At 53.1% G+C, this 26,385-nt stretch overlaps 1 protein-coding gene and 1 long non-coding RNA gene across 4 annotated transcripts in view; one reads left to right on the plus strand and one right to left on the minus strand.

Annotated features, from left to right (window-relative positions):
• Nucleotides 1-752: 752 nt before the first annotated feature.
• On the minus strand, nucleotides 753-19,481 carry LOC102458481 (uncharacterized). Of its 3 annotated transcripts, none has more exons than XM_075919771.1 (4): nucleotides 19,345-19,481; nucleotides 14,338-15,014; nucleotides 10,542-10,745; nucleotides 753-8,269 (listed from the first exon to the last, which is right to left on the minus strand). In XM_075919771.1, the coding sequence occupies exons 2-4, from the start codon at nucleotides 14,873-14,875 to the stop codon at nucleotides 7,245-7,247; spliced, it is 1,767 nt and encodes a 588-aa protein (XP_075775886.1). In that variant the 5' UTR covers nucleotides 14,876-15,014; nucleotides 19,345-19,481; the 3' UTR covers nucleotides 753-7,244. The 3 variants fall into 3 exon arrangements, with proteins under 3 accessions (XP_075775886.1, XP_075775885.1, XP_075775887.1); XM_075919770.1 differs by having other exon boundaries at nucleotides 19,254-19,398; XM_075919772.1 differs by lacking the exon at nucleotides 19,345-19,481 and adding an exon at nucleotides 18,997-19,136.
• A 141-nt stretch (nucleotides 19,482-19,622) lies between these two features.
• The window catches only part of LOC142826677 (uncharacterized), a 124,377-nt gene continuing 117,614 nt past the window's right edge, over nucleotides 19,623-26,385 (plus strand). The window contains exon 1 of the long non-coding RNA XR_012900878.1: nucleotides 19,623-19,856. This is a non-coding gene — a long non-coding RNA (uncharacterized LOC142826677). The remainder of the gene's footprint in view (nucleotides 19,857-26,385) is intronic.

Below are 26,385 nucleotides of genomic sequence, written 5' to 3' on the forward strand. Positions count from 1 at the left end.
TCGTACCTACTACAACACAGCACCTTGCACACCGTACACACAGAGGCACCGTTCTGCCATGAGATGCAGCCACCTCTGGGGGGGGGGGGGGAGCAGCAGGCAGCTCGCTGTACAGCACTGGAATGAGGGGGAAAGAAATTGCGGCCAAGGGCACCAGGGCAAACCCCTGTCCTGACACAAAGCCGCGCTGGGATCTTTCCCCTCCACGCAGGCTGAGCCCATCCACATGCTGTGGATTGCACAGGACTCAGGAGATCATTAACTACCTTCCCTGGGTTTGCTGGAGGCTTCCCCCCCGAGGGAGCAGGAAAACGGTGGGTAGGCCTCTCCCACCGAAGCGTGAACCAGTTCAAGAATTTCCCGCCCAGCTGACTGCCGGAGCCAGCATGGCTGAAATAAACAGTCCAACAAACCCCGCACAGCTAGGGAGTCCAGGGGAGAGGCCCGCCCCTTCCCTCTCCAGTGCTTCCGTCCCTCCATGCTGCTCTGATGCTCCTGGCAAATCAAGGGCTATATGAAGATGCTGGATTTCCCTCCACTGCCTGCTGGCTTCGTACCCAGAGGCCCTGGCTGCCCCAGGATGGCTCTCCCGTTGTAGGAATACCAGTGCCGCAGACTGGGACGTGCTCGTAGCGCCGGAGCAGCTATCGGCGAAGGGGCAGCTTTACCAGTCCACGCTGAGTCGCCCTGAGAGGCACGTGCCAGCCCCTGTGGGGAGCAGGCATCACACCCCTCCTCACCCTGGATGACACAGCCATGTTGGCAAACCGCAGCGCTGGGCTTCGGGCATGTCTACCCTACCCCCTTTTGCTGACAAGTTGTCAGCCTACGGCCGGCCCAGGGAGCACCTCCTGTGTGTGCAGGCACACGGAGCCCCTTGCATGTGCGCTGCGCATGCTCACCAAGAGTCCTTGTTTCTACGTGCCGTGCGTCCTCCCCCGGCCAGGGGGCTGGCTGTTTGGAAGTTCCAGCAAGGCATAGGGTGGCAGAAGCTTGAGTCACACGGGGGAGGGGGAGTTGGTGGGGAGTAAGGGGGCAACTTCCCAGCATGCATCTGTCTCCATCCCATAGTTTGCGGGACAGTAGCCTTCACCACTGTGACCAGAACTGTCAGCATCTGTCACAGTGGGACTGAATCCCACACACCTGCCAAGGCCCAAGCCCAGCGCCTGCCCAGCCCAGCAAGCCTCCAGTATTTGCAGAGCCACAAGAGGAACCCGCCTGTCTCCTGTCAGCCCTCTCAATTCCTCCTCCAGCCTGTGCCCACGGGTTGGTGCAGCACGGGGCTTTTGCAGGGGCTCACTGAACACGCCATCCCCTGGAGTCCTCCTTTCTCCTCCTCCCCAAGCGTTCGGGGTGCAGAGCGGGGACGGCAAGGCCTCAGTGGCGGCAGCTAGAGATAAAACCCAGAGGGGCCATTGTCAGTAAACACAGCAAGGAGTCCTGGGCCCCTTAAAGGCTGGCACATGGCTTAGGGCGCAGGCTTTGCTGGCCTGCAGCTCGCTCCGCCAGAGGCGTGTGGTTAGAAGCGTGCTGCAGCCACAAGCACTGGTCCTGCTGGCATCCCTAAGCCGCCCACGCCCACATGCCGCTAGTTTGTGCACTGCAGAGGTGCCTGCTGAAGTAATCGCCGAGGGGTGTGGTAGGAAAGTGTCCTACTGCGGAGGAAGAAATTAGGCAGCCCTCTCAGAAACCTGCAGAAGACTGAGGTGTACCTCCATTGGGAGCGGGGGCAGGAGGAGGTTTGACAAACCTCCCGGGCTCCACGGCAAGGTTGGGAGGGGGTAGCTCTGTGCTCCCTGAAGAGGCGAGGCTGGGGCAGCCCCCTCCCTGCAGCCCTCAGCACTGTCCAGGCCATGCTGTGACCGTCCTCCCCCGGAGCCCTCAGAGCCTTGCGCGTGCGGCGCGCAAGGCTCCAGCAGAGATTTAAAGGGCCCGGAGCTCCGGCTGCTGCCACAGTAGTGGCTGAGAGTCCCAGGCCCTTTTGAATTGCCAGGCCTCTTTGCCCCCCTCCGCCATATCGCCCATCAGCAGGCCTGACCTCGGTGGACATTGCATGGCAGTCTCTCCAGGAAGATCCAAGGGATATCCCTGTGCACACAAACCAACAGATCCCCCCAACTCTGCAGGCCGAAGAGCAGACAACAACGCTCCCTCTCCTCGGGGTATCGCCGCCTCCCCAGTACGAGGAAGTTAACGAACAGTCGGCAGCTGGGCCCTGGTAAGTCGGAGGAGCCATCAGTAAGTCACAGTCGTGGGAAATACAGTTCCACACTTACCTGAGATTCCTTCCTCTGCACCAGGCCCACCTGTGCGCAGCTGCTGGGAGAGACCGGTGGCATCTCAAAGAGGCACTGCTGGACTTCCCAGTCACCTGCCCCCCACCCTCCTCTACTTCATTTTCAGGGTTCACAGCAGGGCCTGCTCGGGGGTATGGAATGTGTGTGCGCAGGGGGGTGGTCCCTGCCACGTAGGGGGCACAGCTCTTTGTAAAAGCAGCAGATCCCCCCCCTGCCTACCACAGCTCCTCCGCTTTCATGGGGCACTGCGGCGGGTCCCTGTAGGACGCGTCTTCCCGCATCGCCCATGCCACCTGCTCATAGAGGTCCAGGTTCCTGCAGCCGGTCCAGCACTGTCTTGCAGAGCCTCTTCTCCCCTCCTGCCCAGGGGAGCCATCGGCCAGGGGGCCCTCTCCATGACTCTAGAGCAGGAGCCTTCACAATTGTGACCAGAACTGTCAGCGCCAGTCATTGAGGGACAGCTGCTGAAGGACTCCTGCCATCAACACGGGACACGCCGGTTCTACGCTCCCATTGCATTGACCTCAGTACTTCGCAGTGGTGTTACAGTGCCGCCGCAACGGGGCGCTTACATCATAGGAGACAAATTCAGATGCAGGCACATGTGCAACCAGGTGAAGGTAAGATGATTTACATCCCCCTCACTTAGCAGGGTAAGTCACACTTTACAGCTTCTAGTGTAAACGGAGCAGGATTTAAGAGAATGTTAGCGGGTACCAGCCCAGCAAACGTTTTAAATCCCACTTTTTGTCTACACTTGGTGCTACGTAGTGTTTTAAAAGGTGTGAATTTACCACGTCCGCTATGGGGTTTGCCAAACACGCCTCCTTCTCCCCCTCTAGCCAGGGCTAGAGAAATTTAATTACAGTCCTTGGAAGAGCTGGCCCTGGGAGACAAGAACAGAACGCTTTCATTAATTAGCATTAGAAATCCACCAGGATTTAAAGGCTGCGCCATTTGTTCTTCCAGGGCCCTAAAGAGCTTTCACCTGCAGGCTGGTGGCAGTCAGCCAAACCTAGGGCAAGCAGACACTTTCCTGTCCACTATTCTTGTGTGTGTGTGGTAGGCACTGGCTGGTGGTATGGGCAGCACTGCCCGCCACTGGACAAGATCACCTGTGTTTCATATGCCCTATTCTGTTGGCACCATAGGGAGATTTTCCGTGAGCCCTGTGCTGTCAGGAGGATCAGGGGGCCATACGATGGTTTGCTTGGCTGTGCACACAATCCACAGTCCCATCAGCCACGGATGTGTTACAAGACCCGTCTACCAGCCTTAGGAGAGAGCTCACCTGTGCGGCTCTGCAAGGCCAAAGGGGAGGGGGCGGAGACAAGAGCCAAGGGACCCTAGATCAGCAGTAGCATATGGAAAGCTGCCAGCTGCCGAAGAGGGGAAAGTCCCCTCCTTAAGCAGATTTGCTCCATTTGTGCAGCCCCAGAATAGAGCAGGCAGGCTCCTGCGTCAGCAGGATAACAGGCCCAGGAAGAGGAGGGGAGGCTGGGGAAGGATTAAAGCCAGCCGAGAGGGACCTTGGGCGGGCAGGCAGCAAATGAGCAAGTGGTTTCCCATGCAACAGGGCTGTGAGGAAGCCAGGGAGATGAGCATTTCAAGGCAGGGAAGGACGAGTTACCTCTGCAAGGAGATGCTAACGAACATGCCTGTCGTACAGGCCCAGAGCAACTGTATGTAGCACTGGGGGGGGGCCCCTCTGGCCAGGCAAGCAAGTGCCCAGTGAGGGGGGAAATGGAGAGAGGAACAAAGATTAGCAAGGGGCTCATTATGTACCCCAAACCTCTACAGCTCCCTTCATCCGTGACTCCCAAAGGCCTTTACAGGTCCCCCATTTTCCTGATGGGTAAACTGAGGCAGCCAAGACCAGAATCAAGGGATAGTGGCGAACGTTCACACCTCCCACCCAACCAGGGCCCTGTCTCCTGGACCCTACCACCTCCTCTCGGTTTTGGTTTAACACTTCTGAGACAGTGAAACAGTCTACACGCATTGGGAGGGGCAATGCCAGGAGCAGCTCTTCTAGCAGAATCCCAGCCTGGCCAGCCACTCTGCCTGAGCAGGGGAGCACAAAGGGTTCCACCGCGGAAAGCTGGGACTCATTTCCGGGGGCTTGGATAATCAAAGCAGAGCAGGGCTGGAAGGGAGCATGAGAAGTCAGTAATTCCAGCCCCCTGCGCTGCTAGAGGTGTGCTGCATCAGGTGAGAGCTCTGTACCTGGGGGGAGGGGAGAGATCTTATTTTAAACCACAGTCCAGTGCCACTCAAGCCCAGGACAAGTGCATGAATTAGCTGTGCAGCACACTGAGTTATACCCGCGCCTCCGAGCCTGCTGCCTTCCTCTTACCTGGGAAGCACCTTCCTCAGTCCCCTCGGGAGCCTGGAAGTAGTCCACAGCAGGAGCCAGAGGTGGGGACAAGCCTCACGTTTGCAGTGTGGAGGGAACAAGGCTTTACTACAAAGCCCCCAGCCAGATCCTGCATTGGCTCCCTGGCCCCAGGCTCATTTACACCAAGGGTGCAAACCGCGCGGCGAGGAGGCGGGCACCGCGCAGCTGGGCCAGCCTAAAAGGAGCCTTTCTGCTTCTCAAGTCAGAAATGAACGGAAGAGCCCAGGGCAGGAATCCTTGCAGGACACGTCTCCAGGATCTGCTCCCTCGGCTGGATGGCTCTGTGAGGAAACAGCTGCCTGGCTCGTCCCTGGTCTGCAGGCTGCCATAAGCTGGCCTGGAGAATGCTACAGGGTGGAGGGGAAGGTCCGGTTCTGCAGTAACTCCACCAAGAGGAGCTGCCCCCATGTCCCCTCTCCCCATGGGAAAATCCAGCCCAGAACTGAGCATGCTTGGCACCGTGATTCCGGGCAGAACCCGGCACACCTGGGCTGACCCCTGGTAAGCAGAGCGACCGCATGGTGGAGGTGGCACAGAAAAACCAAAGTGCAGCCGGAGGGTGAACACAGCAGAGCCAGGTGCTGGAGGGGCAAGCCGCCCCTTAGGGGCCAATATGGCTAAGAGGCATTAGAGAGGGCGGAAAGTCTGGCCAGATGGATCATGGGGGCTATTCTGTCTCTTGGCACAGCCCCAGCTGGCCCCTGCAGTGGGGTCCCACAGCCAGCACCCATACACCCGGCACTAGAGGAAAGGCAAGGAAGCCACTGGGCAGTGGCGAACACCACTGTGCCACCTGCCACACCCCCTCCACTCCCTGCTCCAGCAGTCATCCTAACCACACTGCCCCCACCAGGGCCAGGCGGGACGTGAGCTGCCCCGTCCCAGCAGGTCAATGAGCGAGACAGGGACCAAGTCAGACCCAACACAACGGGCAGGTGCCAAGGGCGGCCCATCCATATAGGAGAACTAGGCGGTCGCCTAGGGCGCCAAGTTAAATGGGGTGCCAAATGGTGGCGCAATATCCTTGAGGGGTTTGGAGGTGATTTGCCCAGGGCACCAGTTGCTGGCAGCTAGTCTAGAACTGCCCCTAGGCAGGTCCTGGCTCAAACCACACTTCTCTGCACAGAAGAGTCAGGCCTGACTTGCCCCTTGAACTGACTTGCGTCCCCTGGCTCCAGGATTCAGTGCCAGGCAGCCTGTCCTGCTTGGAGCAAGAGCTGATGCTGTTCTGTCCGTCCAGGAGCCATTTGGGATCACGGGCAGATTTTATAAGGGAACTGGCTTGTGCCGTCAGCGACTCGCCCTCGGCCGGATTTATGCGTCTTGGCCATCAGCCACTCACTCAGGAAAGCCAGTGGCCGGCTAGGCACCCTGGCCACGCCTTGCCCTCGCCCACTGTCGTCCTGCCACCGACCAGCCCGCCCCAGGAGAGGCGGGGAGAAGGTGCTGCAGGTAGAGGCTCCCAGCGCCACGGGGCATTTCAGAGTCTGAGGTGCGGCATCTAAAGTGGCACCAAATATTCATCGGTGCCCATCCCCACAGCTTTAATCAACACCGAATCCACACACAGGCTTGGGTTTGGGTTGGGTTTGTTTTTTTTTTTAACAGAAGTTTATGGTTATATGCAAATTAGGTCATTAAATGATTTGCATAAAATGTTCTTGCAGGACAGCGCCTAAGTGTTCCTAATTCCCCTCCCACCCAAAAGTAGCGACCTTTCCTCAGCCTAGTGCACTGGCGCACACACCCCTGCAGGTGGGCACAGGCCCCACGTCTCACACACGCACCTCCCAGAGGCAGGAGTGCAGCATTTCCAGTCGGCCAACTTCCCCTACCCCCCCGCCCAAGCCTTGCCTTAAAATAGCACCCCCAGCTCACACTCACCCCCTCTCCACACTCACTCCCTCACTCTATGCAAGCCTCACCCTCCCACTACCTCTTGCTGCTCAAAAACAAGCCCTGTGCACTCATACACCTTCCACGCACATGTATGCAGCCCCCCAGCCACTCCTGCTTGCACAAGTGTGCACTGCATGATTGTCCCTGTGCCGCCACGTGGTCACACACCTGCTGCTGCAAGTTCACAAGCACTTGCATTCGCTCCACCCCCCACATCTGCAGTCACACCCGCAGCCCATGCATTCAGACACCATTCTCACTGACGTGCAAACTACAGACACTCAGCCCCCCCCCACAAACGTACACATGCCCATCTTCCACAGGGTGCTGGTGCGCACACGCTCCAAGTGCACACGCACTGCTAGAAACTCACACTCGCATGGTCAACTCCCCAGCTCTCATACATTCCCAGGTGTGCTTGCACACTAGGCATATTCCCAAATACTTCTCTCCCCCCCTCACATACATGCCTCCAGCACCCCCTGCATGTACAGCCCCCACAGCACTCATTCCCCCCCTGCACACTCACTCCTGCCCTTCCATGTCCAGGCACACCCTGCGTACCCACCCTGTGCGCTCACCCCCAGGCTCCGGGAGGGCTGTCCACACACCATGTCCGTCACTGGAATTGACAGCCCCGGCCACTCCTAGCTATTGGTCAGGAAGAGGCGTCTGTGTTTGGAGGCGGAGCCACGTGGCCGGCCCCGGCGGCGCCCCCGCCCCCGGGGGCCATAGGGGTTCCTGCTGGCAATGGCGCTCTCCCCCCAGCCAGCGCTGCCCAGAGGCGGCCCAGGAAAGCTGCCTTCCAGTTTGGGAGACTGGTCTAAGAGCACGCTGGCCTCTGGCCCCGCCTCGGCCGGGGGGGCCTGGCTCTGGCGCGCGCTGGCCCGCTCCTGCCGCAGGTACCGCAGCTCGTCGCGGATGTCCGTCAGGACGCCCAGCAGGCGGAACTGCAGCTCCCTGTCCCGGGCCCGCTCCTCGCGCTGCGTGGCCCGCTCCTCCTGCCACATGGCCAGCTCCTGGTGGTACAGCTGGTCCCACTGCTCCTCCAGGTCCAGCAGGCGGTGGATGTTAGTCCTCCAGCTCTCCCTCCGGCCCTCCCGCAGCCACGAGCAGCCCAGGCCCCGCGGCGGCGGCACCGGGGCCGGGGGCTGGTCCTCCTGAGGCGAGGCGGAGGAGGGCAGGGACTCCTCGGTGAGCGCGCCGTGCAGCGGGGAGCGCGCCTGCTGCTGCTGCTGCTGCTCCTCCTGGTGCTGCTTCTCCCACGCCTGCCCCAGCAGGACCCTGGGCAAGGAGGCCGCCTCGGTGCCCTGGCTGCCCTCCTCCTCTTCCGGCTGGGAGCCGTCAAGCACCCTGCCCAAGGAGGGGATGTCGGAGACCCCTTCGTGGGCCCAGTCTGCGTGCGCGTCCACGTGATTGAGCGCCTCCTCCGGCAGGGAGCTCATGGAGCCCTGGGAATTGCACCGGCGGATGAGCATGGCCTGCCGGGACGCCTTGGCGCTTTCCTCTGCCGACAGCTGGGGCTCCGGGCCAGGCGGGAGGCACCCGTCCACCTCCTGGCCTTCCCGCTCTTCTTCCTCCGACATGGAGGCGTAGGAGACGAGGGACTCGTTTCTCAGGGTGGGGGACATGGCCGACATCTCCGGAGTCCGCAGCTCCGGCCCCGATTCGGCTGAAACAGAAGAGAAGCAAGAGAAGCTAGCAAAGGAGTCTGATCGGTTTCACTGCCTTCAGCGCCATGCACTGGATTCGCATTCAGTCCCTCTTCCCCTCGCTGGGTCAGACCAAAGGTCCATCTAGCCCAGGGTCCTGTCTGCCGACAGTGGCCAATGCCAGATGCCACCAGAAGGGATGAACAGAACAGGGAATCATCAAGCGATCCCTCTCCTGTTATCCATTTCCAGCCTCTTTTTTGAACCCTGTAAAAGTCCTGGTCTTTACAACATCCTCTGGCAAGGAGTTCCACAGGTTGACTGTGCGCTGCATGAAGAAAAACATCCTTTTGTTTGTTTTAAACCTGCCACCTATTCATTTCATTTGGTGACCCCTAGTTCTAATTATATTATGGGGACAAGTAAATATTTTTTCTTTATTCACTTTTTCCACACGTGTCATGATTTTACAGATCTCTATCATATCCTCCCTTAGTCTCCTCTTTTCGGAGCTGAAAAGATCCAGTCTTTTTAACCTCTCTTCATATGGAACTTGTTCTAAACCCCTAATCATTTTTGTTTTCCTTTTCTGAACCTTTTCCAATGCCACTATATCTTTTATGAGATGAAGGGATCACATCTGTTTGCAGTATTCAAGATGTGGGCGTACCGTGGTTTTATATAGAGGCAATAGGATTTTCTCCGTCTTATTCTCTATCCCTTTTTTAATGATTCCAAACATTCTATTTGCTTTTTTGACTGCCACTGCACACTGAGTGGATATTTTCATAGAACTTTCCACAATAACTCCAAGATCCCTCTGTGACGTAGTGGGGGTACCTGGCTGGTTTCTATGCTGCTGGCTCTGGGGTAACCCCCACTGGCTGCCGTGGGTACCACGACCCAGCAAAACAGGATGAGTCACTCACTATGCAAAGGGATCTCTCAACCAGTATGGCCAGACACCCCCCATGGAGAGGAACAAAGGAAGGTGGAATGCTGCCCTGGCTGGGGGGCAGGGCTGGAAGAGGGTTGGTTAGTTGCTGGCTGGGAGCATGGAGGAGACAGCCTAGGGAAAGGGGCTGGAGTTTAGGGGCCCAGTCTCCCCCCATCGCAAGGGGGCCTGAGGCATCCTAGCCCAGATCTGTGCTGTGCTGTATCCTGGAGAGGCAATAAACTTCCTCTATTCCACCGGCTGGTGGAGTCTGTTTGTGCCATTTCGGGGTGCAGGAGACGGGGGACCCCCAACGCACCATCACACCCTCTCTCGAGTCGTTGTAGCTAAACCAGTCCCCAACACAGTGTATATATAGTTGGGATTATTTTTTCCCAATGTGCATTACTTTACATTTATCCACATTACATTTCATGTCCCATTTTGTTGCCCAGCCACTTAGTTTGGCGAGATCTTTTTGATGTTCTTCACAGTCTGCTTTGGTCTTAACTATCTTGATCAGTTAGGACACGGACTCAGACATAGGCACTGGTCAGATCCAACAGGAACATCCTGCATCCTTCCCTAACAGCGGCCAGAACCAACTACTACACTGGCAGATGTAAGAACCCTGCAGTAGCAGAGTTGGGAGCCTCCTCCTAAACCCCAATACGTTGAGACGGTCTCGAGCCCTGTATCTTTTTGATGATTTACTTGAAGGACACTTGATCTGTCATCCATATAAACACTCCATCTCTCTTGGAATCTCGCTAAATTCTTGACTTTGCCACTATCCTGTGGTAGTGAGTTCCCCAGGGAACTCGTGTCCTGCAGGAAAATAGCGTTTATGGTCTTAGATTAGTTTGTTTCATTGACCCTCTCCTTGTTCAAGAAGCCAGGCGCCCTGGAAGAGTCACCCACAATTTGGGCATTGTGAATGCCCACCTGTTGGCCCCACTCCTAGGTTGCTCAAGCCTGACAGTGGGGACATGTCCTTGCAGGCGCGCGTGGAGGTCTGAGATTGGAGGACTGGGGCCATAACCTATTCCTGATGTAACTGCACTGGGGTTACGTAAGGGACGCGCTTGGCCCAGGCTCTCAGAGTTACAACCATTTAACCATTTTCAACCGCAAACTGTAATGACTCCTTGGCCTTCCACAGCATCCCCACCGCAGAGCCCCCAGGGGACGGCGCTTCACAGAAAAGCCGCTTCCATAGCAATCCCTTCCCCATGCTCAGGAGTCTATCCTGAACCTCTAAAGGGCACCAGCAACTGCTCCCACCAGATATCAAAGAGGCCTGTGACTTCTGAATCCAAGTTTCTTGTGGCTACCAGCAGCTTCCCCATCCCCCCTACCTGAGCTGCTCTGCCCCTCGCCTCGGCTGTATTCACAGATCACAGAAGGATCCGGACTCTGGACCGCCAGCCGGGGCACAGCAGAACCTTCCACGTCCGGCAACGAGGAGGGTTGCCCGTTGGTGTCTATGTAGATGCTGGGGTGGCTGACGGCAGGCTGGAAGGACATGATCGACTGCTTGGATGCCCCTGGGAAGAACAAGTCTGCAGGACAAAGACAATCGATGTAAAAAGAGAGAAAGGACCATTCCAGAGGCATCATGTATTGCAGGCTAGGATTCCCCTGGGGAAGCATCATATGGGACTTTTCACAGATCCCACATCCAGAAGGGACCACCGGGACCACCTGGTCTGACTTCCTGCATGATACAGGCCCGGCAACTTCCCCAAAAGGATTTCCAGAGCAGATCCTTTAGAAAAACATCACATCTTGGTTGAAAATGGTCAGTGACAGAGAACCTGCCACCAACCTTGGTAAATTCTTCCTATGGTTAATGACTCTCGCCTTTAAAAGTGTGTTATTTCCAGTCTGAATTGGTCTAGCTTCAGCCATTGGAATCGGGATGAAATCCACATGGACATGTAAAAATTACTACTGAACTTGACTAGATCATTTCTGTAGGGTTTCCGAATGGCCCTATACAATTCTGTAGCAGGGCGATCATTCTCTAATCAATTCCACAGGATTGTCCAGAAACACCTGACAGAGATTGGAATTTTCTATGAAATCCAATAGAATATTCCCATTTTGATTGCTGTTTCTAAGCCAAGATAGCCTGGATTTTTTGCAGTACAATTTAAAACATCAATTTCTTCTTGTATGTTTCCCAAAAGCTAGCGATCTGGTCTACAGAGCCCTGCAAATCCGCAAATATCCACTTTATATCTGTAGCTCATTTTGGTGGATACAGATACAAAATTTGTATCTAGAACCCTGCAAATTTGCAGATATCTGCTTTAGGGATTTAATAATGTAGTCGATTAACTGATAAGCAAAAGCTTATTGGTTAATGCTATAGACTACACGCATTTCCTCTCCTGCCCTTGTCAGTACATTTTTTAGCAGGCTGGCGAGCAGCCCAGTTCAGTCTCGGCTTGCACGGGGTCCGGGACCTACCCCCGCCATGGCTCTGCATTTAAAGTGTATTAGGAGCAAGGTGGGCAGGCAGACTGGCTCAGTTCCGGCTCACACCAGGTCCGGGAGCTCAGCCCCCACCCCTGGTTTTTAAACTGGCTCTCCTTGCGGACCAGCTCCTACCTGGCACCTCTGATACAGAGGCAGCAGCAGGAAGTGGCAGGGGGCTACTTGGGAGTGGGGCCGGAGCGCACTGGCTTCTGGCCCCACCCCCAGGGACTATAGACTAGTCGAGTAACCGATAAGAATTCATGAGGTTAATCGACTATTCAATTAACCGATATTTAACATCACTAACCCGCTTTATATCTGCGGGTATCCACAGCCGTGGCTGTGAATGCGGATATCCATGGCTCATTTTTACAGATGCAGATTCAAAATTTGTATCCATGCAGGGCTCTACTGAGCTGAACTTAGAAGGGAATAAAAATTGGGCCTGGACCCTTTTAGTTATTTTTGGTCCTTTATAAAGTATACAAGGCCACCTGAAATGAGCCTTAAAAAAAAAGTTTCGTTTCTTTTACCTTCAGCATATTGTGCACATCCAGACTTCTTTCCTGGCAGACTCAGACATTAGACTGGGAGCTCCTTCAGGCTAGGTCTACTCTGCAATGTTATTTCGGGATATTGTAGTATCCCAAAATAGCTATCCTGCGTCTTCACAGCAAGCCCGATATTTCGGGCTCACTACTCCGACGTCCCAGGAAACCTCATTCTACGAGTAGTAAGGGACATTTGGGAATAGTGCTTTATTTTGAAATTTGGCGCTGTGTTTTCAGCACCAAGTGACGAAATAAGCTATTTTAAAATAGCATTGAAATAGGATACACAATTTGCGTAGCTCAAATTGCGGTCTTATTTCGAGTTATGGTGCAGTGTAGACACACACTCAGAGTTTTATTGAAGGAGAGAAGTAATCTTTAATGATAAGGTTTTTCTCCCAAGTATGTATCATGCATTTGAGTTAAATATGGGTAACAAAAAGCAAGTAAGTTTTAAACATTGCGGGCGGGGGGGGGGGGGGGGGGGAATCATTCTCTCAATTAAGCCCCACTTCTGCAAGTGCCTAACTTTAGCACCACTTCAAGCACATGCTTGAGCGCTTTGCTAACTTTAAGCATGTCTGGGTAAGCGTACCTGAAATCAAGTGCTTTGATTAACAGGGGTGGCCTTACACACATATCTAATTGTAAACATGCGTAAGTGCTTTGCTGAATAAGCGAACAGAGCAAAGTCTCCCAGGAAAAAGAGAGCAGAGACGACCTCCGTCCTCCGTCCTCACTGCAGAGTAAACTCGAGTGCTGCTCAAGTCCTGTCCACACACCAAAGCCCTGAACTCACGCTGGCTGGCTAAATGATATGGGCCAAAGCTCAGCGTGTTTGCAAGTGCAACCACTCTGCGCAGCTCCAAGTGCTATTGCAGCGTCACTCTCAACAGAGACGAGTGAACGGAGAAGTGAATGCACACCCAGGTGGTAAAAGGGGGCATGAAACCAAGATTTCCCCCTTGGGAAAAGGATGCGATCAGGAGGCAGTATTTAGATTTTCTAAAAACAAAGTTTTACAAAGCCGAAGATCAATAGGAATATTTCCTCTATTTTCTTTTAAATTACAGGGAAAACTATTTATTTTAGTTTGACTAGTTGAGTATAAATATTTCCCAGCAGCCTTTGCCATTTAGACATAATAAACGTTCATGATGAACGAAGTCCCAGAGGGTCAGAGATTTATTACATTACTTTTAGGTGAGGCTGACGTGTTGAGATGGTGATAAGAGGGTGGAAACAGATGTGCAAGAAAGCCCCTTTCCCTGGAGGAATGGCTTTCTAGCTCCATCTCCTTTACCGAGGAATGGGGAACCTAAGGCCCCGGGGCCAGATTCGGCCCCGGGGCTTAGGGCTCCTGCCCCCTCAGCACTGGGGGAGCCCACATTGGCACGTCACCCCCCACTGTCCCCCGCCTTACTGATTTTTTTAGTGGGTCAGCGGCCCCCGACCCAATAAAAGTTCCCCACCCCTGCTTTTACCCATAAGAACGGCCACACTGAGTCAGACCAAAGGTCCATCTAGCTCAGTGTCCTGTCTTCTGACAGCAGACAGTGCCAGGTACCCCAGAGGGAATGAACACAGCACATAACCATCAGATGATCCATCCTCTGTCACCCATTCCCAGCTTCTGACAAACTGGCAAGGGACACCATGCCTGGCCAATAGCCACTGATGGGCCTATCCTCTATCTAGCTTTTTTTTTTTCCTTTTAATTCTGGTACAGTCTTGCACTTCACATCATCTTATGGCAAGGAGTTCCACAGATTGTGTGAAGAAATCCTTTTGTTTTAAACCTGCTGCCTATTAACTTCATTTGATGACTCCTAGCTCTTGTGTTATGGACAGGAGTCAATAACTCTTCTTTAATCCCTTACTCTACACCAGTCATGATTTTATAGCTCTCTATCATATCCCCCCCTTAGTCCTCTCTTTTCCAGGAAAGAAGTCCCAGTCTTACTGTTCTCTTCTCATATGGCATCTGTCCCATAGTCCTCATCATTTCTGTTGCCCTTTTCTGAACTTTTTCCAATGTCATAGACCTCCTGGAGCCGGTCGCCATTGGGAGCTCATGCACATCAGACCTGTTATCAGGAAAAGCCAAAGCTTAGCTCACCTGGGTCAAAGATGATCTCGGGCTCTGAATCATGGCTGGCCTGCAGGAAAGTGGAGGCCACCATTTTCTCCAGGGGTGTGAGGCGGGGCTTGTGGAGAGGCCCCCCTGCCCTGTTCATCGGGGGGTGCTTCTTGGAGGTGATCTTCTTCTTGACGTCCAGGCGCAGGTCTCGCCACTTGTGCTTGAGGTCATCGATGGAGCGCTCGGTGTAGCCCAGGAAGTTGACCCGGCTCTGGATTTGGGTCCACAGCTGCTTCCGCCGGACGGGGTGGGCTCGGAGGGATTCGGAGCCATAGAGGGCGCTGAAGTGCCGCACCACGTTCCAGACCAGAGTCTCTGTCTCGTCGTTGGAAAAGTTGGCTTTCCTCTTCCGGCCAGACGTGGCTAAGCCCTGGGAGGCCGCAGAAGAAGTGGAAGGGGCACAGTTGAACCTAGATCCCCATTCCTCCCGGTCAGCTCCGGAGGAAAACATCGGGCTCCGGGACCCAGAGGGAGCCGAAGAAGGAGGAGCAGAAGCCAGAGCTGATGAGGAATCCATGGTGCCAGGGGGAAAAGGGCCTGGAGCCAATCCTGATCCGGGACACAAATCCGGACAAATAGGAGTGGCTTGGGAGGATTAAAGAACCGCTCCAGAGCGCCAGGTGGCAGGGGAGGTTCTCATGCCAGCTTGAAAGAACCTGAGAGGAGAGAAAAGTCAAAGGTAAAGGCGGGCTGTCTAATCCAGTGCTTCTCAACCAGAGGTACGAGCACCCTTAGGGGTACTTGAGAGAAGTCGGGGGGGGGGGGGAAGGGGGGCTAACGTCAACACAACTGAAATTTGGAGAAAACTGAATTTTTGTTTTAATTTTTACAGTGCTTTATTATTTTTGTACTTTTTACACCCAAAAATTTAATTGCCCGCTCGGCTACGATTAAGTTGTTTAAACAAATGTGTTGCAATGGTAGAAAAAAATGTTGCGAGTCTGAAAACTATAGGTACTGGGGGTACTTATAATTTTAAAAAAAAGAGAGGAGAGGGTACTTTATAAAAAAAAAAAGATAAGAGAAACACTGGTCTAACACATACGGTAGTGGGAGAATTAATAAACCACAGTGAGACCCCTTAGACCAGTGTTTCTCAACCTTTTTTTTTTTTTTTTTTACAAAGTACCTTTTAAAAAAGTTATATATGTACCCCCTTTAAAAAAATATATAAATACCCCCAGTACCTACAGTTTTCTGACTCAACCTTTTTTTTCTACCATTACAACACGTTTGTTTAAACAACTTAATCATAGCCAGGCGGGCGATGAAATTTTTGGGTGTAAAAGTACAAAAATAATAAAATGCTAAAACAAAAATTCAGTTTTCTCCAAGTTTCAGTCGTGTTGACATACCTGCCAGGGTACTCCACTGCCTTAGGTCACTCCACACTTGGGATCCTCTGTGGGTGGAGAACCAAAGCTAACACCTGCTTGGCCAGACACGCATTACAAGAGAGAGGCTTGCCATAGGTGCCAGCTCTGCTAACTGCCAGGTACCTCTGTTTCCCCTCATGCAAATAGAGATAATAATGCTCCTTTGCGGGGGAAGGTGGGGGGGGGGGGCGCTTGTGAGGCCTGCAGGGTGCACAAACACCACAGTGATGGGGACCAGTGAAGTACAGAAACAGCTGGATATGCGACCCGATCCAACGTTGCCCAACCAACCCCAGTTTTCTGTGGCAACTGAAACATCTCACTGGAATGTGCTCATACCAGTGACCTTGTTTCTGAGGAAAAAAAACGTGAAGCCGAGTGTTTGGACACAGCTTGAAATGATCTCGAGACCCTATCCAGGTAGAACACTCGCGTGCCTTGTTTTAAAGTTTGTCTGGCTTAGAGACATTAGTATTTCATTTTAGATATAACTTGTATAAGATATAAACTATAAGCTGTAGTGTACATTCCCTCACACAGCCATACTGTGCATGCACACACGCAAAGCCATAGTGCACACACAAGCACTTTCATACACAATGCCTCACTATGCACACGCAAACACACGCACAGAAAGCCATAGTGTGCACATGCGTGAAGACATATTGTGCACGCACAAGCACATTCACAGATACTGCCTCACTATGCATGCACACAAACACAGAGCCATAGAGTGCGCACAGAGCCATAGAGCACACCCACCCACAGCATACTGTGCACACACTCAAGCACGCTCAGACACTGGCTCGTTATGGCTGTACACATGTATACGCTTAGTGAGGCAGTGTCTGTGAGCGTACTTGTGCACGCAGTGTGTTTGCATGTGCACACTATGGCTCTGTATGTGTGCGCGCATACATGCATGCCCACAGAGCCATAGTGCGCACACATACACACTTACTATGCACACATACAAGCCCATTCACACATCCTGGTTCACTATGCACACACAGCCATACCGTGACACGCGCGCACGCTCACTATGTGCACATACAACCATACCGTTCACACACACACACACACACACGGACTCACTATGCGTATTCACAGCCATACCGTGCACAGACACACATGCACGCTCACAATGCACGCACACAGCCATACTGTGCGCACACACGCGCGCTCACAATGCACACACAGCAATACCGTGCACTCACGTGCGTGATCACACACGCGCGCTCACCATGCACACGCAACCATACTGTGCACATACACACGCGCTCACTGTGCACACACAGCCATACCGTGCGCGCGCACACAGACAGGCTCACCATGCACACACAAGCGCGCGCGCACACACACAGGCTCGCCATGCACACACGCGTGCACACAGACAAGTTCACCATGCGCACACACATGCGCGCGCACACACAGGCTCACCATGCACGCGCGCGCACACACAGGCTCACCATGCACACACAGGCTCACCATGCACACACAGGTGCGCACACACACAGGCTCACTATGCACACACACGCACGCACACACACAGGCTGCCCCTGCACACACACGCGCGCACACACACAGGCTGCCCCTGCACACACACGCGCGCGCACACACAGGCTGCCCCCGCACACACACGCGCACGCACACACAGGCTGCCCCCGCACACACACGCGCACGCACACACAGGCTGCCCCCGCACACACACGCGCACGCACACACAGGCTGCCCCCGCACACACACACACACACACACACACACGCGCACGCACACACAGGCTGACCCCGCACACACACGTGCGCACACAGAGACAGGCTCACCATGCACACACGCACGCGCGCACCCACACACAGGCTCACCATGCACCCGCGCGCACACACACACACACACGTGCGCGCACACACAGGCTCACCATGCACACGCGCACACACACAGGCTCACCCAGCACACACACGCGCACACACAGGCTCACCCTGCACACGCGCACACAGACAGGCTCACCGCGCGCGCGCGCGCACACACACACAGAGACAGGCTCACCATATACACACACACACACACACACAGGCTCACCATGCACACACACACGCGCGCACCCACACACACACACACAGGCTCACCATGCGCGCGCGCGCACACACACACACAGGCGCACCCTGCGTGCACACACACACACAGCCATACCCTGCACGCGCGCGCGCGCACACACACACACAGAGGCTCACCATGCACACACACAGCCATACCCTGCACACACACACACACACACACGCGCTCACCCTACACACACACACACAGGCTCACCCTACACACACACACACACACAGGCTCACCCTACACACACACAGCCATACCGTGCACACAGAGGCTCACCATGCACACACAGCAATACCCTGCCCCCCCACACACACACAGCCATACCCTGCACACACACACACAGCCATACCCTGCACACACACACACAGGCTCACCATGCACGCACACAGCCATACCCTGCACACACACACACACACACAGGCTCACCATGCACACGTAGCGCCATACCCTGCACACACACGTTCACCATGCACACACACAGCCATACCGTGCGCGCGCGCGCACACACACACACACACACACAGCCATATCCTGCGCACGCGCGCGCATACACACACACACACACACACACAGAGGCTCACCATGCGCACACACACAGCCATACCCTGCGCACGCGCGCGCATACACACACACACACAGGCTCACCATGCACACACACAGCCATACCCTGCACACACACACACACACACACACACAGGCTCACCATGCACACACACACAGCCATACCCTGCATGCACACACACACAGCCATACCCTGCATACACACACACAAACACAGGCTCACCATGCACGCACACACACACACACAGAGGCACACACAGCCATACCGTACACACACACACAGCCATACTGTACGCACACACGGGCTCACCATGCGTACACACACACGCACACACGGGCTCACCATGCACACACACACACACAGCCATACCGTGCACACACAGACTCACCGTGCACGCACACACACACACAGACTCACCGTACACACACACACACACACACAGACTCACCGTGCACACACACACACACAGACTCACCGTGCACACACACACACACAGACTCACCGTGCACACACACACACACACACTCACCGTGCACACACACACACACACACACACACACACACACACACACACACACAGACTCAGCATTTTCTGCATACCACGGCCGGCTGCGGAGCTAATCCGCTCTCCCCGCCCCCCGCCGCTCAGAGGCCTCCGGCGAGCGCAGCCCCCCCCCCCCCCCCGGGGGCTGCTCCTGCGGCAGCGGCGGGGCTGGCAAGCGGCCGCCTTTTGTTCGCGCCCCCGGGCCTCCGCCGCCAGCGCGCGGCTCGCGGGCCGCCCCGCCCCGCGGACAATGGCAGCCCCCGCCGCTGCCGCCGAGCCCCGGGGCCCCCGCTTCGCCCCGCGCGCCCCCCACCTGCGCGGGGCGCCCGGCCCGCTGCTCCGGCCTCGCGCCGCTGGGCGCTCCCGCTTCGGGGGCTGCTGGCTCGTGACTCGGAGGAACTCGCCTTCATTTCCTCCGCCGCCGCCGGAGTGGCACGGCGAGCTTGCTGCTGCCCTCTGCCGGCTCCCGCCTCGCGGAGGCTGCTCGGCCACGCGGGGGCGGAGAGGTCAGCGGCGGGGGGGGGGGGCCGCCTTCCCCCGCCTCCTTTCCCTCTGCTGGGGTCCCCCGCCAGCTGGTGGAGCAGCCCTGGGCCAGGCCTCCGCTCTGGGCAGCCAAAATGATGAGGGGGCTGGAGCCTGACCTACGAGGAGAGGCTGAGGGACTTGGGGCTGTTTAGTCTGCAGAAGAGAAGAGTGAGGGGGGATTTGAGAGCAGCCTCCAACTCCCTGCAGGGAGGTTCCAAAGAGGATGGAGAGAGGCTGGTCTCAGTAGTGACAGATGCAGAAGAGGAGCAATGGGCTCAAGTTGTGGTGGGAGAGGTCCAGGTTGGATATTAGGAAAAACTATTTCACTAGGAGGGTGGTGAAGCACTGGGATGGGTTACCTAAGGAAGTAGTGGAGTCTCCATCCCTAGAGGTGTTTAAGTCTCGGCTTGACAAAGCCCTGGCTGGGTTGATTTAGTTGGGATTGGTCCTGCCTAGAGCAGGGGGCTGGACTTGATGACCTCCTGAGGTCTCTTCCAGTTCTATGATTCTAAGGGAGATTCCAAAGAGGATGGAGAGAGGCTGTTCTCAGTAGTGACAGATGGCAGAACGAGGAGCAATGGTCTCAAGATGTGGCGGGAGAGGTCCAGGTTGGATATTAGGAAAAACTATTTCACTAGGGCTGTGTCCAGGCTGTGTTTTTTCGAAAAAAGGAGCCTGTTTTCGAAAAAACTTCACCTGCGTCTAGACTGCAGCCACGTTCTTTCGAAATTAAATCTTTTTAATTAAAGATTAAATTAAAGCTTTTCTTTCGACTGCGGTAAACCTAATTTCACGAGGAAGAACGCCTTTTTTCGAAAGTGCTCTTTCGAAAAAAGGCGTTCTTGAATGCAAACGGGTTTTTCGAAAGAGAGCATCCAGACTGCCTGGGTGCTTTCTTTCGAAAAAGCAGCTTGCAGTCTAGACACTCTCTTTCGAAAGAGGCTTGCAGTCTAGACATAGCCTAGGAGGGTAGTGAAGCACTGGAATGGGTTACCTAGGGAAGTAGTGGAGTCTCCATCCCTAGAGGTGTTTAAGTCTCGGCTTGACAAAGCCCTGGCCGGATTGATTTAGTTGGAATTGGTCCTGCCTAGAGCAGGGGGCTGGACTTGATGACCTTCTGAGGTCTCTTCCAGTTCTATGATTCTATGATTCTACAGCCTTCCTGTCTCCCCATAGCATAAGTAGGGGGCTCCCCCTGAAATTAAAAGGTAGCAGGTTTAAAACAAGCCTGCGCTGAAGTACTTCTTCATGCAACCTACTGTCAACCTGTGGAACTCCTTGCTAGAGGATGTTGGGAAGAGGACCTTAAGAGGGTTCAAAAAGAGCTAGATACATGAATGGAGAATATGTCCATCAATGGCTACTAGCCAAGCCGGGCAGGGATGGTGTCCCTAATCTCTGTTTGTCAGAATGGGCGACGGGGAGGGATCACTTGATGATTCCCTGTTCTGTTCACTCCCTCTGGGGGCACCTAGCATTGGCCACTGTTGGAAGACGGGATACTAGGCTAGATGGACCTTTGGCCTTTTTATGTCCCCTTAGCCTCTCTGTGCTTCAGGGCATTTGCACTAAATAGGGACAGTACTGCCCCTATACCTGCCAGGGAGTAGGTGAGGATCAATCCATAAGAAGCTGGGAGGAGGTGCTCAGACATGACGGGAGGAGCTGCAGACAAAAGATTGCAGTGACACGATGCAGTTTTGCTCTGTTTCTATATGCTCCTTTCTCTAGGCTCTTTGTAAGATCCACTTGTTGCATCCTGTCTGACACCTCGATGGTAAACTCTGTGGGGCAGGAAATGTTTCCTTCTCTGTAACTTCTCTAGCCCAGTGGGCCACATCTGTCACATTCTTGGAGAAATGCCTCTTAGGCACCCCTTTCATGACAGAACTGCTGTGGACAGGAATTACAGCTCTCCTTCCCACCAGGTGCTGCTGTGGGAAGTCCTCCCTGCCACACCCCTGGGGCACCCTGCACCCCAAAGCCCTTATCTCCAGCACCACACCAGAGCCCACGCCCCCGGCAAAAGCAGTCAGCTCCCTCCCACACCCTAATCTTCTACCCCAGACCTGAATTCCCTGACACACCCCAAACTCTTCATCCCTGGCTCCTCCGCCAGCCAGAATCCTCACCTCCTTGCATTTCAACCATTTGCCCCAGCCCTGAAGCCCCTTCCCACATTCCAAATCCCCAAGCCCCACAGCAGCTCCATATTGGTGCACGTAACAACATTCAATCTGCACATAGATGTAAAAAATTAGAGGGAGCATTGTTAAGCACTACTATAATCCAAACAATATACAACAAATAGCAGCTTCCATGCACACTAGATCCTCAACATGTTTATATGGCATTAAATAAAACATGCAAAATAAAAAATAATAGAAGGGGAGAGAAACTTGGCATGGGAAAAGGAATCTAAGAATCTAGAAAACTACATCCTGGCTGCGGCCCACCAGGAGCCGCAGGCAAACTCCCTATCTGCCCCTTCAGGGCAGTATGCAGTGATGCACATGGCCCCTGCAGCCAGCCTCTTTCAGTGGCGTACAGGGACATGGAAGGCAGGGAGCTTGCCTGAGGGCCCTGCTGGGCTACTGGCCGGGAGCTGCCTAAGGTAAGTGCCTCCCAGCTGGAGCCTGTACTTGACATCCCACCCTTTCCCTCTCAGCCCTCCCTCTTGCCCCAGGTTACAACTCTTCACTCCTGCTCCCAGACCCTACACCCTAATTCCCTGCCTCAGATCACAACTCCTTCCTATTCTAGGTCACCACCCAAATCTCTGCACCCCTGCTCCAGGTCGCAACTCCATCCCTGCCCCTGCACTCCCTCCAACACTCCTACTTCAGGTCAGAATCCTTTCCTGCATCCATACCCCATCCCAGACTCTGCACCCCAATTCCCAGCCCCAGGTCACAACCCCCTCCAAAACTCCACACCCCCTTCTGCATCCCAACCTGCTACCCTAAGCTCCCTTCTGCACCCAACCTCTATCCCAGACCCGCACCTCCTTCATTAATATCATGGAAAAGTGTGGCCCTTGACTACTTGCTAGATTCTTGGAGTGGCCCTCCATCAAAAATTATTACCCACCCCTGATCTATGGGGAGCGAGGGCAACTTTGTTTCTGTTGCCCACTCAAGATAGCTAAATCCAAAGCTGATGGCAAAGAATTACAAATGTCTCTTGCTAAACTGGGTGACTAGGCAAAACATGACAGATGGAATTCAGTGATGATAAGTGCTAGATATTACATACTGGGAAAATATAATTCCAACTATACCTACAAAATGATGGGTCTAAATTAGCTGCTAGAGCTCAAGAAAAATCTCAGAGTCATTGTGGATGGTTCTCTGAAAACATCTGCTCAGTGTGCAGCGGCAGTCAAAAAAGTGAACAGAATGTTAAGAAACAATTAGAAAAGGGATTGAAAATAAGACAGAAGATGGCACTATGTAAATCCACTGTGCACCCACATTTTGAATACTGTGCCCCGTTCTGGTCAATCCCTCTCAAAAAGGAGAAAGTGGAACAGGAAAAGGTTCAGAGAATGGCAACAAAGATGATCAAGGGTGTGGAACAACTTCTACACAGGCGATCCCCGACTTACGACCGCCCAACCTGTGACCCCCTGCATTTACGGCTGCTCTGCTCTGGGAGCCTTGGGGCCCCCTACTGCCCAGTACAGCTATTGGCTGGCTCAGGGAGCTGTTCGCACTTCGGGGCCGCCTACTGCCCTGCACAGCCCCCAGCTGGCTCTGGGTGCTGTTTGCCAGGAGACTACAACTCCCAGGAGGCAAAGCGGGCCAGCAATGGAACCGCCATTCATAACATTGCCCCTATGGGCAATAAGGATTCGACTTATGATGGCCCAACTTATGATGGTTTTCCAGGAACCAATTAGGTCATAAGTGTGGGGGTCGCCTGTATAAGGAGATATTCAAAGATTAGGGCTGTTCATCTAAGAAGAGAGACATCTAAGGCGACACCCCTCGTAATGTGCATGCAGTTCAAATGCTCATACTGGTATAGCTAATACTTGTCAGAAGGGGAAATAAATTATAAGGTACTGTACTTGTATATTGGTGAACCTGTGTCCTTACTAGCAGCTATACTGCTATCACTAAAGTGGTAAAAAAAAATCATACCCTACCCAAAATAGTTATACCAGTTAAAATAGTTATACCAGTACAAAATAAATAGTTATACCAGTATAAAAGCTAGGTATAGGTGATGTCTCCTAGGAGAATTATAGGGAGAGTGGGGCCGATCTGAGACCCCTAGACAAAACGCATTTGTTGATGGATCTCCCCTGTGCATAAGGGTACCAGGACCAAGTCAAGGACAGGACCATGGAATGTTCAAGAGACTAGTAAATCCCATTCCAAATTTGAAAATGAACAGATCACGGACAGCTGGTGGCACCATCAAGACTGGATGCTGAGTTTTTTTGGAAGACAAGAGCTGCTGTTAGTGAGTGAGCTAAGTACAGGCAGTCCCCGGGTTACGTACAAGATAGGGACTGTAGGTTTGTTCTTAAGTTGAATTTGTATGTAAGTCGGAACTGGTACATATTGTAGGGGAAACTCTAGCCAAACATTTCTCCAGAGCTCAGTTTTATTCTCCCACACCTCACTTCCCTCAGTCCTTTATTCTCAAGCTGAGGTGTCTGCTGAGAAAAGCCGCTCCGAGTCTCCCTGGTCTGCTGGGGGGCGCGCTAGCTTCGCGTCTCCGTGGTCTGCTGGGGAAAAGCAGCTAGTGCGGGGCTGCCTCACCCCGTTTGTAAGTAGGGATCCGATGTAAGTCGGATCCATGTAACCCGGGGACTGCCTGTAGAGAGAAGGCAGCATGGAAACTTTGTGGGGTGGGGAAAAGGTGGCTGGTTCATTCTCTGCCCAGTGATAGTGTGGCAAAATTATCTGCAGCCCTAGAAACCAATGGAAGGAGTGGCAAAGAAAGATCTGTAGGAGTTTCAATTTAGGCAGAATGCAGGGGAAGCGCTTGGGTGTTTGCCTCTGGCTAGTGGATGGCATCTGTCCCTGAGGAAGAGAAGGGCTGTATATGGTTTATTAATGAACATTAACAAGGACAAACCTTTCCTGACAGTCTGTTTCCTTCAAAGAGAATTTCACAGAGGGCATGATCCTGCCACTGTGAAGTGCTGAGTGTGCTCAGCTCCCATACACCACAATGTGCTCAGGAATAAGTCCCGGCATGATAAAGTCCTGGTTGGTATGACCTCCTGAGGTCTCCGCCAGCCCTAGAATTCTATGATGCTATAATAACACAGCCCGAGGAGCAGTTTGCTCAGCCTGGGATTAAGAATATAAAACCAGTCATACTGGGTCAGACCAACAGGCCATCTAACCCAGTATTCTGTGGCCGGTGCTGGAGCTTCAGGGGCACTGTACAGAAAAGTCAGAAGTTTAGCATCGCCCCTAGCACAGAACTGCATTCTTGACCATCTTGGTGAATAGCCACTGAGGGTACATTTACACAGTAGTGTTCTGACGTTATTCCAAAATAACAAAAAGTGTGTCTACACGGCAAGCCGTTATTTCAAAATAATGGCGAGTTGGAGGACTTTCTATTCTGACTCCTATAACCCTCATTTCACAAGGAGTAAGGGAAATAGATGGAAGAGTGTCTTCCTTTGACTTCCTGCTGTGTAGACAGTGCCACAAGCCAAATTAAGCTATTTCAACTTCAGCTACGCAATTGACGTAGCTGAAGTTGTGCAGTTTAATTCGAGTTGTGCCCTGCTGTGTAGACGTGCCCTGATGAACCTAACCTCCATTAATTTATCTAATCCTTTTTTGAACCATGTTATCCTTTTGACCTTCACAGCATCCCATGAGAATGAGCTCCACAGGTTATGATTTTATAGAACTCTGTCATACGCTCCCTTAGTTGTCTCTCTTCTAAGCTGAACAGTTTAGCCTTGCCTCATAGGGAAGCCATTCCAAAGCCTTCATCACCTTTGTTCCCTTTCTCTGAACTTTTTCCAGTTTCATGCTAGCCTTTCTGAGGTGGGGTGCCCAGAACTGGACACGATATTCAAACTTGGATCTATATAGTGGCATGACAATATTTTCTCTTATTTTCTCTACTTTTTACTAATAGTTCCAAACTTTCCGATTTTCACCCGTGCTGCTCATTGAGCTGAAATTTTCAAGGAACTATCTGTGGTCACTCCAGGATCTCTTTCTTGAGTGGCAACAGGTAATCTAGAAACCATAATTATATACATGTTGTTGGGATTCTTTTTTCCAATGTGCATTACTTTGCACTTATCAATGTTGAATTTAATTAGCTATTTTGTTGACCAGTCACCCAATTTTGCAAGACCCATTGGTAACATTTCACAGCCTGTTTGGATTTAACAATCTTGAGTCATTTTAGATCATCCACAAATGTTATTTCATTATTCCCTCCCTTTTCTAGATCACTTATGAAGACATTGAACAGTACAGGTCCCAGCACAAATTCCGAAGGACCCTACTGTTTAACTCTCTCCGTTGTGATGGACCTTGTCAAAGGCTTTCTGAAAATCCAAGTACTATATTGACTGGATCATCCTGCTCCACATGCTTGTTCACATCCTCAAAAGAATTCTCATAGATTGCAAAGGTGTGAGGTCCCTTTACAAAAGCCATGTTGATACTTCCCCAACAAATCATATTTACGGAGGTGTCTGATCATTCTGTCCTGTACTATAGTCCATAATGCAAGTGTCTCATTTTGATTATTCTCTTTGGGTACGTCTACACTGCATTCCTCTTTCGAAAGAGGAATGCAAATGCAGGCGAGCAAAATTGCAAATAAAGTGTGGATTTGAATTTCCCGCACTTCATTTGCATAATCGCATCCAGCTGCTTTTTCGAAATACCCTATTTCAAAAGACAAAACACAGTTTAGACGAG

The sequence above is a fragment of the Pelodiscus sinensis genome, chromosome 2 (genome assembly GCF_049634645.1).
Source record: "Pelodiscus sinensis isolate JC-2024 chromosome 2, ASM4963464v1, whole genome shotgun sequence".
Taxonomy (NCBI): domain Eukaryota; kingdom Metazoa; phylum Chordata; order Testudines; family Trionychidae; genus Pelodiscus; species Pelodiscus sinensis.